The sequence below is a fragment of the Pseudorca crassidens genome, chromosome 10 (genome assembly GCF_039906515.1).
Source record: "Pseudorca crassidens isolate mPseCra1 chromosome 10, mPseCra1.hap1, whole genome shotgun sequence".
NCBI lineage: Eukaryota > Metazoa > Chordata > Mammalia > Artiodactyla > Delphinidae > Pseudorca > Pseudorca crassidens.
Window position 1 is genome coordinate 39,814,088 of NC_090305.1, and position 19,395 is coordinate 39,833,482.

The following is a 19,395-nucleotide window of genomic DNA, read 5'->3' on the forward strand; positions in this document are numbered from 1 at the left end:
ATACCTATATAAATGCAAATTGGTACAACCATTCTGGAAAACAAATTGGCATTATCTACTAAGGTTAAAGCTATACCTACCCTAATGACCTAACAATTATTTCCTCAGGAATATAAACCTGGAGAAACTCTCCAACATACATATCAGGAGACACGTACAAGGATGGGCATGTCAAGACAGCCCTATTTGAAATAGCAAAAAAACTGGAAACAACCCAAATGTCTGTTCAGAACAGACTGAAGAATAGTAACTAGAGTAATGGGTACAAGAGATATTTTGGGGGTGATGGTGATGGTTGTAGAACCCTGTAAGCTTACTAATATTTATCAAATTGTATACTTACAAGGAGTGAATTTCATAGTACGCATAAGCAGTTTTTAAAAAAGCAAAAAGTGGTATATTTCTACAATAGAATATTATATAGTAGTAAAAATGAATAAATTAGAGCTAACTCAACAACCTAGAAGAATCTGAAGAATATCATGGTACTTGAAATCACAAAAGAATACAAACTATGATTCCATTTAGAAAAACTTGAAAAACTGCAAAGCTAAATAATACATTGATACAAACACATGCAGAAGAATTGTAAAACAAGAGAATGAGAAATACAAAATTCAGGACAGTGATTCCCTATGATAGGTGAGAGGCAAGAGGAAGGTTCTGGAGAGGGACTCCCGGGGACTTCAAAGTTAATGGTACTGTTCTATTTACTAAACTAGGTAGTGGGTACATGGGTTCATTGTACTATTGTTATTTTATACCTTATATATATTTTACAAGTATTCTTTAGTATCTACTCAATATTTTAAAAAAAATTTTTAAACAAAGCATGTAGCTTAAGCCCAGATTTTTCCTGTCATCTTTTAAAGTATAAATGATAATTCACATCAAAGGACTGAATCAGAAGTTCCCTGATCAGATATAGCTTGATGTTAGCAGCCTCACAAAGAAGTGGACACAGTCCTCATGTATAAGCATAAGGAGCACCTGGGAGGTGAGGACGCAGACTAGCCTACTGAGTACAAAACCCCAGAAAGAGCTCTGGGAGGCTCCTTGCAAGGAGACTTCATTAGACTTCTTCCTCCCCCTAATCGCTGCTGGAGAGAAGCGCCAAGGGCTTGGCACTAAGGTAGCTGCCCTTGGAGCACAGTGACAGGAGCAAGTCAAGCTATGGATGCCCCAGAAAAATCCCACCAGCTCTCCTGCAATCCCACCATCCTCACCTGGGCACTGTCCATGCAGGAACTGCCAGAGTCCCACGGTCCCTAGCTGCTGGAGGGTCAGCTCCTCTGCTTGCAGGGCCACAGTCAGGTCCTCACCACGTACCTCAATCCCCAAGGACACCTCATTCACCTTCAGGACCAGAACTGAGACCTGTAAAAGGAGACTCCCTTAGCTGAGTCCCAAGCTTCCAGCTTAGAGCCTACCCTCTGCAGAGAAGAAAATAGAACAGCTGACCAGGTGAAGATGAAGGTCTTCCCCACTGGGTGAGGCTGAACTCTTGGCCTCTGGTGACCCCTGGCCATAACTATCTGCAACAGGGCTCCCTTGAACACCAGCACTGTCTAAGACATTGGGAAGAGATCCTGGCGGAAGAGATTCTCGACCAGACTCTGCATAAGAAAGATAACAAAAGAATTTGAGAGTCAAAAAATTCTATTCAAATCCAATCTCTAAAAACAGTGACAACTGTAAAAATAAAACATTTATGACACTCATGAGACAACTGGAAATTTGAAGACTAACTAGATATTTAATGAATTTAGGGAATTATTGTTAATTTTTAAAAAGACAATGGTATTTGGTCACCTTAAAAAAAGTCTGTAAATGGAAGCAAACTAAGTGTCTATGGACGGATAAATGGTTAAACAAAATGTGGTATAAACATACAACAAATAATGGTCTTAAAAAGGAAGGAAATTCTGACACATGCTACATACAATGTAAATGAACCTTAAGGACATTTTATGTGAAATGAAACAAGCCAGTCACGTATGGTTCCATTTATGTGAGGTACCCAGATGGTCAAATTCATAGAGACAGAGAGTAGAATGGTTGCCAGGGGCTGGTGGAAGAGGGAATGAGGAGTTATTGTTTAATGGGTATAGAGTTTTGCAAGATGAAAGAGCTCTGGAGATGGATAGTGGTGACGGTTGTGCAATGATTTGAAGGTAATTAATGCTACTAAATTATAGTTTAAAATAGTTAAGATGGTAAATTTTATGTTATGTGTATTTTACCATAATTTTAAAAATATTTTAATATTTAAAAAATTTGTATTTTCTAGAGATGCAAAATGAAAATATTTATGGATAAAATGATATGTTTCGGATTTGCTCCAAAATAATATGGGAGGAAGGGAAGTGGGCAGAAGAATATATAAAACAAGAATATATAAAACAAGAATATATAAAACAAGTGGCCATGAGTTCTTAATATCTGAAGCTAGGTAATGGGTATATGAAGGTTCGCTATTTGAATCTTTTTTTTTTTTTTTTTTTTTTTGAGGTACACGGGCCTCTCACTGTTGTGGCCTCTCCCGTTGCAGAGCACGGGCTCCAGACGCGCAGGCTCAGCGGCCATGGCTCAAGGGCCCAGCCGCTCCGCGGCATGTGGGATCTTCCCAGACCGGGGCACAAACCCATGTCCCCTGCTTCGGCAGGCGGACTCTAAACCACTGCGCCACCAGGAAAGCCCTGATTCTGTCTATTTTTAAATATTTGGATTTTCCCATAAGAAATTAATAATAATAACAAAACAAACATGGATATATACCATCCAGCTTAAGAAACAGTACATTCTCTTTTTATTTTCATTTAGATACTCTTAAGGGGCGATTTTAAAAGTTTTCATTTCAATAAGCTGAAAGAACTAGTGTTAACTCCTAGTGGTGATTAATCTAATGCCTAAAGGTTACTTGTTTTATCATAGACAAAAAGCTCCTAGTTATTTTCCAACAATAAAATACATAGTTTAGGCAAAAAGCAGACAACAAACACACACACCATTGATACAGCCACAGAATTAGTCTTACCGCCACAGCTACATGGCTGTAAGACTAGCGCTCTCTTCTTTGAGTGTTGTTCTGTGATAAATCTCAAGTACTAATCAATAACCTAGAAGATGTGGGGATAAAGTCAGAGCCACAAATCCACTAAAATTTCTCTTCTTTTGGTTTTCTGATTAAGAAAATGTCTACATTATCAAATCTCAGCTCCTTTTGCATCCTGCTGGTCTGAATACAGGCATCAGAAAGAACACTCTTGGGGCTCTACAACTCTGCCCGGCTCTGCTTCCACTTACCAGACTCCAAGAGCATCACAAAGCTCTCACTGCCATCACTGTCCACTGAAATCCGGTCTTCAGGGCCACTGTTATCCAATGAGACACCATCAAATGACTGCTGAGATACTGTCCTCTTCATGGAGAAAAATCGGAGTCGGGCAGCTCCTCCACCTACAGGGGCTGCCACCCCCTCATCTATCTTGGCCATGGGCTCCCTGTTTAAAAAACAAAAACAAAACCCACAAATGTGGCTTAGGAGGTATGTTGTTCCATTCCCTTGCAATACCCATCCTTTTCAGCCCAGAGCGTTATTGTATACATAAACTTTGATGTCAATTATTACCCGCTACAAGACCGCTTTTCAACTGCTGGCCTTTCTGAATCCCCATATTCCAGCATTTCAAACTGCATAGGCAGTTCTCCCATATCAAATGTCAAGGTTATTCAGGTCATCCCATGTACAGAAGAGACCAACTACCTACAGCCCTGGTGCTTGTGAATGGTACCTGAAACCCATGTTCATTCCTCAAGTACTTACTGAATAACCTCTGCATACAAGGCACCGGGCAGTGGTGGAGAGTGATGAATAAGACATCCCCTGTCCTCAAAGAATGTACATTCTATCAGGAGAGAGGAGACTTATACACAAATAACCTTATATGGTAGTAAGTCACACACACCGTAAGAGGGACAGGGATACAAGCCAAAGGCTAGGCAATACCAAAGAGGGGAAAGGATGAAGAGAACGGCTCTGTGGAAAGAGATTATGTTTGAGGTGGTCCTTGAAGGACTGTGAAAGGGATGATGAAGAGGGCCTTCCATGGGGAAGAAACAGCATGAGCAAAGGCATGGAGCCAGAAAACGAAATGTACCTTTGGAGACTAGTAAAGAGCTCAGCTCAGCTGGAGCGTAAGTTTTGTCGGGGGAGAGCAATAGAAGATAAAGTTAGAAAGGTTTCTTTAAAGAAACCTTTAAAGACCTTATGTGCCCACCTCTGATTTTATTTATAGGTGAAGAAACTGACTCAGTCCCAGTTAAAGGTAGAATTAAGAAGAACCCAAGTCTCCTAACTTCTTGCTAAGTGCTTTTTTCACTTTACCACATGAGTGGCAGCCAGATTATAGAAAACCCTGGTCAAAAGATAACGCATGAAAGTGCTCTGAAAACTGTGAAGTGCAGGAGGCATACAGGAAATCTCTGTACTGTCTACTCAATATTGCTGTGAAGCTAAAACTGCTCTAGAAAATAGTCTATTTTAAAAAACTGTAAAGTGCCATATGGATATATCGTAATAACTGATTACACCACACTAAGAAGTTCAAACTCAATTCAGGGAGAATAAAGAAAAAGCCAGAAGGCTTTAGAAAAGGGAAATAACAAGATCATACCTGTGGTTTAAGAAGTTTGACCTGGGACTTCCCTGGTGGCGCAGTGGTCGAGAATCTGCCTGCAAATGCAGGGGACATGGATTCGAGCCCCGATCTGGGAAGATCCCACATGCCGCGGAGCAACTAAGCTCGTGTCCCACAACTACTGAGCCTGCGCTCTAGAGCCCACGAACCACAACTACTGAGCCTGCGTGCCACAACTACGGAAGCCCGCACGCCTAGAGCCCGAGCTCTGCAACAAGAGAAGCCACCGCAACGAGAAGCCCACGCACTACAACGAAGAGTAGCCCCCGCTCACCACAACTAGAGAAAGCCCGCACGCAGCAACAAAGACCCAATGCAGTCAAAAATAAATAAACAAATTAATTAATTAATTAATTTAAAAAAAAAGAAGTTTGACCTGCCTTTTCCAAATATGCTAGCGAGGGAAAGATATTCAATGAGGAAATCAACTAATAGTTCACTAAAATAGTCCACATGTGGGAGCAGATAGGAGAAACAGATGTGAGACTCCCTAGAGCTGTGCTCCCAGCGTCATCCTCAGACGAACATTATCATCTAAAGGGGAACTCATTAGAAATGCAGCTTCTCAGGCTCTGTCTCAGACCTACTGGACGAGGAACTCTGGGGACAGGGCTCAGCACTCTGTGTTTCAACAAGCCTCCAGATGATTCTGAAGCATGCTTAAGTTTAAAAGTATGGTCAGAACCTGACAAATGCCTGGAAGAGGCAGAGCTTGAATGAGCAAAGGAATGATGCCACCAAAAAAAGAAAGAAAAAGAGAACTGGCCGGGGGAGGGAGGGATAAGGAATTTATTCTTTTATATATGTGAGGTTCAAGGCACCCCTGGGAGATCAATGTGGAGCTATGGGCAGTAGATAGTTTTAAAGCAAGAGCAGGGGAGGGGAGGGAAGTTAGGACTGAAAATAAGGGCTCTCGCAGACGTGAGGAGATGGACAAAATAACTTAGAGCGAAAGTACAGCTGATCCTTGAACAACACGGGTTTGAACTGCACAGGTCCATTTATATGCAAATTTTTTTCAAGAGTAAATACTATAGTACTGCACAATCCACAGATGGTTGAATCTGTGGATGCGTTGGAACCACTTATATGCAGGAACCTCTTATAGGTAAGGCCAACTATAGGTTACATGCAGATTTTCAACTGCACAGAGATTCAGTGCTCCTAATCACCACATTGATCAAGCGTCAAATGTATTCAAAAATGCATTTGAGTGATATAAACCTTCTGAAAGTTTGGCAAATACATCAAGAACCTTAAAATGTTTGTAGTGTTTGACCCAATAATTCCACTTCTGGGTTTTATTCTAAAGGTTTAGATATGCATAAGGAGTAATGTTCACAAAAATAGGGACGTTTAACACAGCCTTGGTTTTACCTGAGAAAAAATTGGAAACAGACTAAATGATGCCCCCCAGAGAGTGGACTGGATAAATAACTTATGATACACCCATCTGCAAGAATATAATAGAGCAATTAAAAATTATATGTTCAAATACCTCATGAATGGGGAACTATTCACAATAAATCATAAAGAGAATAAAACTGGAAAATTTCTATATTATATAGAAATAATATAAATACACAAATATTATAAAATAATATTTGGGTATTTTATATGAGTAGGCACATGTAAGCATTCGCATGGATACACAAATATGTATAGAAAAATTGGAAGCAAACAGATGCAATGTAAATAATGGCTATCTCTGGATAGTGTCATTACAAGTGACTCTTAACATTTTCTTCTTATTCTTTTATTTTTCCACACTGTCAACGAAATGAACACAAATCATTTTTATAATTTAAAAAATAAAAATTATGACAAAAGCGATCAGAATATGGACAGCCTAGTGCTGTGGAACAGTTCCATTTACAGGATAAAAGGAAGAAGAGAGCAGCCAAGGGAAAAGAAAAGACTCTTTCCAAGAAGTGTGAGGAACTGACCAGCAAGGCTGGTCCAGAATGAACTGACCAGCAAGGCTGACTGCACAGAGTCGTCCTGGAAAAAGATGACTGAGAAAAGGCCACTGGCCTGGGCAGTTAGGAAGTCACTGTTGGTGTTTCAAACAGAGTTTGTGTCACACACCTTCCTTTTCTCCTTTTTACCTCTCCTCTTTTCCCATCTCCCTTACTTTTCTCTAATTAGAAAAGGCAGCACATTAGGTGATTGGGAGTCCAGGCTTTCAATCCTCACCCCACCACTCACAAGCTGTGTGATCTTGAGCAAGTTTCTTACCTCTCTGAGCCTCAGTTTTCTCACCTGTAAAATGTGGAGTGATATTAGGACCTGCCTTATAGGGTTCTTACAATAATTCAATGCATTAATATTGTTAATATTTAGGACAAGGCCTGACACATAGAAAGTACTCAATAAATGTTGCCTAGTATTATTACATAATTAATCCTTTAAGCTTTCCTCCTCTTTCCTCCTAGGCTATCTAGGCCTAGCAGGTACTAGTATACCCGCAGGCATTGCTTTGAGACACACTTAAGAAAATCCACTTAGACAAAAGTTCTAAAGCCACTGATCTTCAAACCATGGTCCCCAAACCACTAAGTGTCCCAGCAAAGATTTCCCATAGTTTTCATTATCTTTCCTAAAACCACAGGCACCCATGGAAAAATCTATACCTTCCCACTCTTCTGACTGTGCATTTCTGTGTTTTCTGCTTACTCCCCACTGTAGCCCCGGCATCTAACACAGAGCCTGGCACACAGTAAGGGCTCAAAAAATACTTGTTGAACGGATGAGTGAAATTCTTCCTTCTCTATTACTCTGACAGATATTGATAAGGTGTACCAGAAAGAGCAAGTTCAAAGCCCCAGCTTTTCTAGTTATAAGATACAGGATCCATGGGCTCATCCTCTCTGAAGCTTCCATTTCCTCAGTTATAAACTGGGGATACAAACATCTGCAGCGACCTCCCCGAGCTGCTGTGGGGATTACATCAAATAAAATACTATATGAGAGCCCACTGAAAAGAATAAAATATCATACAGATGCCAGGTATTATTATTCTGATACAGCACAGCTGTATCAATAACAGTGAATCAGTGAAAGAGGAGATAGCTTGATGCTAAGAAGCAATAAATGTTGACTTGAAAACTGCCCAAGACCAGGCTAAGATATATGGAGGCATGAGAAAATCCATGGGATTTTGTTATTTTATTGCAATTTCTGGTTCTTCCCCTATCACAGAATTAGGTGTAGTCCCGAAAGTAAAGTCCCTCTGACTGGTATGCCTATATCCTCTAAGTAGCCTGAAAGTTCTTCCGCTGCTCTACAGGCAGCTCTGAAAACTAAAGGCTTTGCCACATTAACTAGGCCATTCCATGTACGCTCCTGGACCACGCGGTGCTTCCCAATCTACAAGTGCACATGGCAGGAGGCCTGAGCCCAATGGCCAGAGCTAGGAGGGAGAGAGGAGGTGAATGAAGGAGGCAGAGAACCACTCACTTGGCTGGGGGCAGAGACAGCATCTTGTGCATGGTGGAGGTCATTCGGTCTCTGCCCAGACTGAAGGCATCCTTAGTCAGAGACATAGCTTCCTTGGTGAGGTCCATGGTGGCATGTAGAGCCTCCTTTGTGGCATCCTTGGTCATGTGAATAGCACTTGATAATTCTCCCTCAATGTTCTTCAAGGGGATGAGCTCGCCCTGTCCATTCACAGCAGTATCCTTGCCCCCTGGGGGCTTCAACTCAGCTGGTGAGCTAGGTGCCTGGGCGCTGCTCAGTCCCTTGTCCTGTAAGGAATCAACTGCCTCATGGCCCTTCCCTGCCTCCTGCTGTGCAAGAGAATCTGAGTCCTGCACTTCTCCATTGCTATGGAGAGGCAGTGGCCTATCCTGGGATGCATCCAGATTTTCAACGTCAGTGTCCTCCAGAACCTTCCTGGGGCTTGCTGGGCCCTGTTCTGAGGAGGCATCAGACTTCAGCTCCCTATCCTCTGAAGGAGACAGCTCTGAATCTACAAGGCTCGTAGTATCTGAACCCTCAGAGTCAGCTTCGACAGCGCCAGGGACAGGATGCATGAGCAGAGCCACCTCAGCACTGGGGAAGAGGACGCCAATGCAAGCTGTCTGGTCCTGCAGAGGAGACCCAGTCATGGCCTCGGTATCCTTAGTAAGCTGCTCCTGAAGACCCTGGAGCACCTCCTTCAGGCGGAGGAGAGCCAAGTACTGGTAGTGGTCAAGCCTCACTCGGACATGCTCAGGCGAGTGTATGAGCACATGTACATCTGCCGCGTCCTCCAGCTCTGTCAGAGGCCCTTTGTTATCCACACTACTGCTGCCTTCTTTCAGAATTTCCATGACTTCTGTAAGGCCTGATAGGCTTTTCAAATCATGCTCAGTCTTTGACCTCTGATGGGACACAGTGTCAGGGGCAAGGGCCTCAGAATGGACAGGACTGCCAAAGCTGGCGGATGCTTTCAGCCTCCCTTCTGTGGCCATAAGGAGCTTTCGTGCCTGGGCTTGCTGCCAGCGGAGGGGTAGGCAGGCCCAAATCGACAAGGGGAAGGGGGCCACAAAATTCAAGGAATGGCCTTTGAAGTTCTCTGTTCCCTCAAAGTCCAAGGAGATCTGGGTGAAGTGGATGGACCAGAGATCCTGGGAAGCCTTAAGCCTCTGGGGAGGGAGGGCACTAGATTGAGGGAATCGGGAATCCACCTGGAAGGCGTGATGCAAAAACAGCATGTGCAGAAGGCTAAAGCCGCCTGGCACCTTGGGAAACTGAACATAATTGGAATGAAAGAACTCAGCAGCAGCAAAACCCCGGAAGAGACTCTGAAGGTCTGGACAGCTACAATGTGGGGCGTGACGTGTATTGGTGGCAGTCACGCCTGATGCAGAGAAGACAAGGGCCTGGGGACGGTGCAGCCCAGCCCGCTCTCTCTTCTCCAGCGGGAAGCTCACCTTCAGAGAGAAAATGAAACCCAATTCAGAATGGCCAGCTGAGCAACTCTGCAACCCACCATTAATACACACGTGAAAGACCATTTGGGCTGTAAAACTGCTTTCCTTACTTCTATCAAATGGACAGAGCAGAACCTTGGATTATAGCCATGGTAGAAGTGCAGCTGTGGCTGCCAACAGGGAACAAAAATCCCACTCTCTACCCTACCTTCAACCAGAAGGCATCCAGTCGGATGTCCAAGTGTTCATCTTTCTGGCTTGAATCTTCCAGTTTGTAGATAGCTTTGAACTGCTCCAAGCTGCGGTATAAATCCAGGCAGAAGAGGTTTCCCCAGAGCAAGCTGACAGGATCCATAGTAAATGTCAGACCATTTAACTGAATGTAAAGATTGGGACAGGGAACTGGAAAGCAGAGAAAAAAAGAAACCATGAATGAAGTAGCAGCTCGACTCTCACTTATCAGCTAATATTCATTTTATTATCAAAGGTATATATTTACACAGGGAAGAGTTTTCAACAAAGGTGTGCTAAACTAACTCAAACACTTAAAACTCCAAATGACAAACAGAATATAAGCAGAGAGCCCCCGAGGCGGACAAATGCGAAGAGCAAGAGCAAGACAGTAAGGACTGACCAGAGCAGATGCTTACCTGGCAGCTCCTGATTATCGGGGAAGTAATACTCTGTGAACTCAATATGAATGGCAGAGACCTGAGTGGGGAGGTTGTGAAGTTTCCGACTGCAGGAAAGGAGTGCCGATGGCTTCTTACTTGGCTGTCCAGCTGTAGAAACCTATGCAATCACGAGTTGCTGTTAGCATCTATACAGCACCCAGAATAGAATTTCCTCAATTTCCTCTGAGATAGGAGGATAAAGCCTCTACAACTCTTCCAAAGTCTGTCACAGGGAGCAGAGTGCTCTTCACGCAGATTCCAGGCATTCTCACACCTGACTAACACTATCTACGAGTTCGTTTTTTCAGTGAAAGGTTTGTAGTGGGGTATTCAGAGGAAAGTGGGGAATCCCAAGTCCTGATCTCAGCAGTCACACTCAGAAAGAAACAGACCAAAGTGTCAAATCCACCTGGAAGGGAGGGAAGCAGCCTCCGAATTCTACAACCTTGATCACATTTGTTGCATTCCAAATGAACTGCTCCACCCCTTTCCAGCCCTGTTTCCCTGTGTCATGGGCTCCTTACCTGGTGGACGTCCAAGTCATCCACCCGTATTACCAAGCAGCTAGAGCGTAGGCGATTCCATGCTGGAGGCCGAAAGACAGCCTGTCGGCCCTGAGAGGGGCTTCTCTCAAGGGGGTTCTTTTGAGGACTGGAGAGAGAATCTAAATAAAAATAAGGAGGTGGGAAAAAGAATCAGATACACTCAACTATCATCATTAATAGAATTCGGAAAGTAAAAACCCTAAGATCATTAATGCTATATGTAGGAAAGAGTTTAACACTGGCAAGCTCCAGGACGGAACTCAAAAACTATTCTCTCCTTCAGACCAAGGCAACGGCCTATTAAATAGAGAAGCTAACAACCTCTCTTCCACACTGCAGCTATCCCTGGAGACAAACAGGACTCCGTAAAGAAAAAAGCCACAGATGTCTCTCCGTGGGATAAAGTTGGAATAATCAGCTGGGAGTAAGTTGGGATAATTAGCCAGTCCAGTGCTTTATTGCCACTGATACTCAAAGGTAAATGTCAAGAGGCAAAGCAACAGGAGTCCTCCAGCTCCTCATAACCCACCTGCTTTCCTCCGGAAGGGAGAGTCTACCCTCAGGTGCCAGGGTGGTTTCAGACCAGTCTCCTCGTGCCACTTCTCCATTTTACTCTGAAATTCCATCACCAGCTTCTGGGCCCACTGGCCTCGGGTCTCCATGGCCTCACAGTGACGTACCCAATGTTTGCAGCTATCGCCTGTGCGATAAAGCAAAAAGATTTTAGTCTAAGATCATGACCCAATGTTACAAATTTTCTTTTCCATTGGTATAGTTTTCCATAATTCAGAATCTGATCCCTCACCGCCAATCCAAAATTCTCTGGGATAAGTAAAAATTATCTAGTGAGAGCACTCAAGTTCTTCTGGATTCTATATGTGATTTTTCCCTAGGGTTCCCTAAAGGCCAGCTGCTGACTTTTGCCATCTTTGACCATGGACCACTGGAGAGGCTCTAAAACTAGTGCAAGTAAGGGGTAGAGCACAGAATCAAAAGCAACATCTCAGACACTGCCTCCCCTCCTACTGCTTCGCATCAACAGTGGACCCTGCAAGTTTCCAGGAGATGTCCTCTTGAAAAGGACTATTGCCAACACCTCTCTGAGCATGTGCTGCAATCCCTGGCACCCTTCTGCTGGGCAGTCAGGGATGAACCCAGGCATATGGCCTCAATACCTAGGCCACGCTAAAACTGCACCCATTCAGAATTCTCCTACCTGCCCAGTGGAAGGGGTAATAGTCAAATGCCATCTTGCGAAAGGTAAGCTGCATTGCACCACCCATGAGTCTGTTTGCAGAGACACCTACAAAGAAAAATAAAGGTGAACAGCAGCAGAAGAAACAGAGGCCTAAACACCACTTGAAGCACTTAAAAGTCCTCCTAAGGGTCAGCTCCAAAGCCTGGCTGATACATAAGTGTAGCCGAAAGGCGATGATGTCAGGTGATTTGCAAGGCTGAGGCCCTCCTCTTTTGAATTGCAATGGACATGCTCTAAAAGATTTTTTTTTTTAAAGCATATTCCACTGTCTCTGTAAATGGCTGTCAGATTTCTGGAAAGACAAAAGAAACTGCAAAACTCAGGATTCTGGAATTCCAGTCCTAGGTCTCCCACAGGCACACCTGACAACCTTGATTGGTTCCCCCAAACCTGGCAATACTAGTATTGCTGCCCCGCAGCACAACACCTGGAGAGGCATAAGCCAAACTCCCCAAAAAGCAGGACCCATATTACTTCCTTTCATATCTTAGCTAAAGCTGTGATATATAAGACTGTCATTACACACTGTACATATGAAGTACCATGGAACACTAAAAACACTGCACTAACAAGGACATTATAAACATACAGAATAGTGTAGATAAACTGAATTTTTTTTGCAATAAGTCAAATATTCTATTGTTTATCTTGAACTTACATTTAATTCTTACTAAATGAATGAACTTTCCATGTTTCTGTCTTATCTCTCCAACTAGACTCTAAGAACTGTAAGAACAAGGACTATTTCTTCTACATATGTGTGTTGTCTAACCTACCCTGTTCTGCACTTCCCTCCTATCCCTTCCATCCTATTTCCAGGTGAAGGGAAATACCATGGGACCTTCTAGCTGTAAGCTGGTACATCTACAACCAGGAGGGTCATTTCCATCCACTCTAGATATCACCACACCAAGGTTCTGGACTAATCACCATCCTATTAGGAGATACACCTACACCTGTGTTCCTGTTGCTCAACCTTTTTGTCATAATTACCACCTCATAGGAGCCTGTTTAGCTATTTTTTTCCTAATTGTCCCTTCTCCATGAAATTTAATACCACAGATATACTGTATACCTTATGTACTATATGTCTACCTGTGCTTTATACATAAAAAGAATAAGAATAAAGCTTATTCCTTTTATTCAATGTCAGGTTAAGAAAGACTAAATAATTCTTTTAAGTTAAAAGTTAAGGGACTTCCCTGGTGGCACAGTAATTAAGAATCCACCTGCCAATGCAGGGGACACGGGTTCGAGCCCTGGTCCGGGAAGATCCCACATGCCATGTGGCAACTAAGCCTGTGCGCCACAACTACTGAGCTTGCACTCTAGAGCCCACACACCACAACTACTGAAGCCCGCATACCCTAGAGCCCAGGCGTCACAACTACTGAGCCCATGCGCCACAATTACTGAAGCCCGTGCAGTCTAGGGCCCATGTGCCGCAACTACTGAGCCCGCGTGTTGCAACTACTGAAGCTCGCACGCCTAAAGCCCATGCTCCACAACAAGAGAAGCCACTGCAATGAGAAGCCCAAGCACCGCAATGAAGAGTAGCCCCCCGCTTGCTGCAGCTAGAGAAAGACCACCACATAGCAACGAAGACCGAAAGCAGCCAAAAAATTTTTTTAAAAGGTTAAAAAATAAAGTGTGAAAAGTTAAATTTAAAATTTTAAAGCTATTAATATTTAACTTAAGTTTATAACTATATCTGCTGAGTAACTTTTATATATATATTATTTATTTATTTATTTTTGGCTGCATTGGGTCTTTGTTGCTGTGCGCAGGCTTTCTTTAATTGCAGCGAGTGGGGGCTACTCTTCAATGTGGTGTGTGGGCTTCTTATTGCGGTGGCTTCTCTTGGTGCAGAGCACGGGCTCTAGGCGAATGAGCTTCAGTAGTTCTGGCACGCAGGCTTCAGTAGTTGTGGCTCACAGGCTCTAGAGCGCAGGCTCAGTAGTTGTGGAGTACGGGTTTAGTTGCTCCGCAGCATGGGGGATCTTCCTGGACCAGGGCTTGAACCCATGTCCCCTGCATTGGCAGGCGGATTCTTAACCACTGCACCACCAAGGAAGCCCTGTTGAGTAACTTTTAATGTAATTTATTTCTTATATAAATTATAATGTATAGAATCACATATGTAATTTAGTAATTTATATAAATACATAATAGTGACATAATCCAATTTTAATTATTCAAAATTATTTTTGATAAAATAAAGTTTTTAAATTAATTTCTTAAAATTATTATTTTGTTAGCTTTTAACTTTTGCTTAACATGCGAAAATAACTTTAGCTTAACTAGGTGCTAGATATTCAGATAGTGTCAATATTTTTCCTTTTCAACATTTAATTAAATTATTGATTTGTTGAACAATTTGTAGAATTAAATAATAAAATATAAACTATTTTTATTTAATTCTCAAAGTTCAAATCACAAAAGTACTAAGGATTAAATATAAACAACACTGATGAGGCAGCCAATGACAGCTGCTAGCTATGTACAGGCCACCTCTCACCATCTGACTTTGAGATCAAGCAATAGATAAAGTCCTCTAATCACAGCCATCTGTTTGCCATAGTTTATAGTCCTGATCTTCCATGAACTCAACATCAGTGTTGCTCATATGATACCCAAGAAAACTCAATAAGAGAAATTAAATACTAAGAAATAAAATTCTGTCAATAAGGTTAAGCACTGTTATATCTAAGTTTTTTTTTCACCCCCACCCCTCACCAAAGAACCAATTTTCAACGTCCAGAATAGGCAAACATCAAGACAGAAAGATCAGTGGTTGCTTAGAGCTGCAAAATGGGGACTGTCATCTAATGGGTACAGAGTTTCTTTTACGGATGACAGAAAGTTTCTAAAATTAGATTGTAGTAATGATCACATAACCCTATGACTATACTTTAAAACACTGAGGTGTAGGGGCTTCCCTGGTGGCGCAGTGGTTGAGAGTCTGCCTGCCGATGCAGGGGACACGGGTTTGTGCCCCGGTCCGGGAGGATCCCACATGCCGCGGAGCGGCTGGGCCTGTGAGCCATGGCCGCTGAGCCTGCGCGTCTGGAGCCCGTGCTCTGCAACGGGAGAGGCCACAGCAGTGAGAAGCCCGCGTACCGCAAAAAAACCCCCCAAAAAACACTGAGTTGTATATTCTAAATGGGTAAATTGTACGGTATATGAATGATATCTCAATAAATATGTATCTGTTTAAAATAAAAGAGTGGATTTTTACCTGCTGTGGGGAGATATCATCCCAGTTGAACGTGCATGACCTAGGCTACTGGAGGGAGAGGGTTTCACAGCCATGCTCCCTCTATTGGATTTATTTGGAACTAAAAGAACAATAAACTACACGACTGAACATATTAAAATAAGGTTTAGAATAGAAATCAAATATAATTACCCATTATCAACATATTTAATTATAAACACATAATCATATATGACACATAAATGGTAAATAGTGTACATAAATGACTAAAATTCTCCAGTGAGATGGTGGGAGAGGATAGCCCAGCCTGAAGAGAGATGAAGAAAGCTTTGGCTCACAGCCCTTATCCTGAGAGAGATAACTAAAAAGAGGCAGATGACCCTCTTTTCCCCATCAACCACCCTCCTCCTCCCAGAAGCCTGAAGGGTGAGCTGCTCCAGTTTGATTTTAAGAGACAGTGCTGCCCCACTGCAAGCCAAGCCGTCCCCAGTTACCCACCAAGTTTTCAATAACTTCACCTCCAATACCAAGGCTATAGTGTCCCTTAATGAAAAAGCAGACAGATGTAGCCTTCAAGGAGTCCCTAGAGCAGCATTAGCTAAAAGAACTTTCTGTGATGATGGACATCTTCTATGGTCCATAGATTATAACGAGTACTTGAAATGTTGTTGGTATAAATGAGGAACTGGATTTTTAATTTTATTTAATTTTGATTTTAATTTAAATAGTCACATGTGGCTACTGGCTACCATTTGGACAGAGAATTCTAGAGCAATGCTATCCAATAGAAATGTAACATAAGCCATATAAGTAATTTAAAATTTTCTAGTAGCTACATTAAAAAAGTTTTTTTAAAAAAGTGAATTTAATTTTAATATTACACATTATTTAAACCAATATACTCCAAATACTATCATTTCAACATGTAATCAATATGAAAATAATTATTAAGGTATTCTACACTCGTTTTTTGTACTGTATCTTCGAAATCCCAGGTGTATGTTACACTTGCACTCCATCTCAATTTGGATCAGCCAATATTTCAAGTGCCCAACAGTCATATGTGGCTAGTGGCTGCCATATTGGACAGGACAACTCCAGAGAATCTTAGCACCCTTTCCATAACACCTAGTTCTCCCTTCCCCTTTCTTCCCAAATCCAAGGAGAAGAATCAAACTCACAAGAACTCTTTGTGTTCCTTGCCCCTTCACAGAGTCATCTGCCACACCTGGGTATGGTTGGCTGGGATTTATCCCTCTATCTAAAAATATCTTATCCAGTGCTTCCCTGGTGGCGCAGTGGTTAAGAATCTGCCTGCCAATGCAAGGGACATGGGTTTGAGCCCTGGTCTGGGAAGATCCCACATGCCGCGGAGCAACTAAGCCTGTGAGCCACAACTACTGAGCCTGCGTGTCTAGAGCCTGTGCTCCACAACAAGAGAAGCCACGACAATGAGCAGCCTGCGCACCGTGATGAAGAGTAGCCCCCGCTCGCCGCAACTAGAGAAAGCCTGCGCACAGAAACGAAGACCCAACACAGCCATAAATAAATAAATAAATTTATTTTAAAATAAATAAATAAAATAAAATAAAATAAAAATATCCAAAACTTCCCTAAAATCCACCAAGTGGATTCACTTAGCTTAATAAATACATGCGGGCTTCAGGGAAGGCTAGTCATTCACCTCTGATTGCAGGACCCTGTTAAATGAAGAGGACAGTGCTATACGCCCTTATCAAGCAAAAGGACGAAACTCTCAATAATGTATTTTTGTTTGTTTGTTTGTTTTTTGGTTTTTTTTTGCGGTACACGGGCCTCTCACTGTTGTGGCCTCTCCCATCTGAGAGTACGGGCTCCGGACACACAGGCTCAGCGGCCATGGCTCACGGGCCCAGCCGCCCTGCGGCATGTGGGATCTTCCCGGACCGGGGCACGAACCCGTGTCCCCTGCATCGGCAGGCGGACTCTCAACCACTGCGCCACCAGGGAAGCCCTCAATAATGTATTTTTAATAAAGATTTCTGAAAGGATTAAAAACAACAAAACAGGGACTTCTCTGGTGGCGCAGTGGTTAAGACTCCCCGCTCCCAATGCAGGGGGCCCGGGTTCATTCCCTGGTCAGGGAACTAGATCCCACATGCATGCCACAACTAAGAGTTTGCATGCTGCAACTGAAAAAGATCCCGCACGCCACAACGAAGATCCTGCATGCCGCAACTAAGACCCAGTGCAACCAAATAAATAAATAAATATTTTTAAAAACAAAACAAAACTGCAAGGTCTTTATATTAACACTTGGAAGAAACAACCAAACAAAACAATAATTGTTTTAGCAAAGAACTTCCAGAACTAGTGACTAACAAACCAGTGAGCAATTTATTTCCTGTGGTGGCAAAAGCAATCTTTACGCTGTCACTGCTCCTTTCAGCTCTTTCATATTGGGAGTGGAGAGGGGTTGAAGTCACTTCAAGACCAAGGTATAGCAAAGCAAAAGAGGCATTGGTGCTTGGTGTCCCAGAAAGAAAAGGTAGTAGGTTTCCCCAAGGAAAATGAATCTAGGTCTCATTAAGAAGCAAACGTTAACCTCCAGAGAGGAAAAGGCAGCAAGAACACAAGCTTCCATAGGACGACATCTAAAAACAAAAGCTGGTGGCAGAGGGGTGTAGAGGGGGAACAAAGAGTATTGAAGGAACTGGCAGCAGAGAAATAATAATACCGAATACTGGCCTATGACTAATGTCCTCCAAATTCAGTATATTATGTCATTTGAGCCTGATAACAACCTATGAGGTAAATGAGTAAGATATGATTTAACTTAAGTTCACAAATGAAGAAACTCAGTGAGGTGAAGTGATTTCCCTAAGGCTCATGAAGGAAAGAAATGAGTCAATTATTTTTTCATTCTGAATAAATGTGTATGTGTACTTAATACCAGTTGCTCTAGTGAGTCTCAAATGGGCAGAGATGTCTGCCAAAAAAGCAGGTGCTATTTGTTTATGCTCTGCTTAGAGCACCACAAAATAAAAGCAATGTCTGAAGGGCTCTGGGCTTGACTTTCCTAACAACCACTCCACTCTGCATTAACGCCCTCTCTTTATTTAAAGATGGCTCTCCTATATCCTGTGTCTACTCTTTTTCATATGAAATATCCCTGTGTCTTTCAACTCTTTCCTGCTATGCTATGGTTTCCATAGCATTAAACAATCTGCACACCCTTCCTGGGATGCTTTCTCTTTGTTAATGTCCTCAAGGACAGCATCAAAAACAAGGCTTAGAATTCCAAATGGAGTCTACAAAGGTGCCAGAGAAGAATTTCCAGAGTTCTGGAACCCACACTTCTATTGATGCAGTTTAAATTAATATGTGATTTAGGGAACACCATGTTAAAAAAAAAATTGCTCTAATGAATGAAAAAGCATGACAAGAACACACCATAACCCCTCTGCTTGGGAAGAACACATTTATACATAATAACTATTTAAATTGACTCAAAGATCTGAAAATTCTGAGGTTTCCTATAGTTGAATTTACTTTCCTGAAAGCTTATACCAGTGGTTAGCATTGCCCAAAAGACTCTGGGGAGGGAAAAAAAAGTATACACTGCTTGGGCTCTACCCCTGAAGACCGATTTAGTGGGGGCTGGGAAGAGGCCCAGCTCCTGTGTCTTACTGTCTCACAGGTAGTTCTGCTGCATCCTAAAAGCTGAAGAGCACTTGCTGACAGAGAGCTGCCACAGGAGCACAGAGGCCTGAGGAAGGCCTGTGATTAAGGGGAGCCAGACAAATACCCCACAGAGTCTTGAAAACAGCCTTCCATCCCCAAGCTTTGCCCAGAGCTCCAGGCGGTGATGGACTACACTGCACAGGCTTAGGCCTCACGGGGTACCTGGCTCTCGGGACTGGCTATCATCACAAATGTGCAGGTCCAGGCGGGAGATGAGCAGATGGTAGGAGGACTCTTTCACATCAAATTTCTCAAAGTACTGGCTGAGGCGGCTGCTGCTGCTGTTGCTGCTGCCCTGGCTGCCACCGAACGCCTGGGCCCAGGACTGCTGGGCACTGGGAGCAGGTGGGGTGATCTACATG

At 42.9% G+C, this 19,395-nt stretch overlaps 1 protein-coding gene across 2 annotated transcripts in view; it reads right to left on the reverse strand.

Annotated features, from left to right (window-relative positions):
• The window catches only part of BLTP3A (bridge-like lipid transfer protein family member 3A), a 57,140-nt gene that overhangs the window by 6,932 nt on the left and 30,813 nt on the right, over positions 1-19,395 (reverse strand). The window contains exons 8-17 of one of the 2 annotated variants that reach the window (XM_067753260.1): positions 19,196-19,388; positions 12,052-12,138; positions 11,419-11,535; positions 10,815-10,954; positions 10,267-10,408; positions 9,825-10,018; positions 8,160-9,616; positions 3,307-3,503; positions 1,462-1,616; positions 1,227-1,377 (exon numbers count right to left, since the gene is read on the reverse strand). In XM_067753260.1, the coding sequence (XP_067609361.1) occupies positions 1,227-1,377; positions 1,462-1,616; positions 3,307-3,503; positions 8,160-9,616; positions 9,825-10,018; positions 10,267-10,408; positions 10,815-10,954; positions 11,419-11,535; positions 12,052-12,138; positions 19,196-19,388 (2,833 nt within the window). Of the gene's footprint in view, positions 1-1,226; positions 1,378-1,461; positions 1,617-3,306; positions 3,504-8,159; positions 9,617-9,824; positions 10,019-10,266; positions 10,409-10,814; positions 10,955-11,364; positions 11,536-12,051; positions 12,139-19,195; positions 19,389-19,395 lie in introns of both variants that reach the window. The other variant, XM_067753259.1, reaches the window with a different exon arrangement.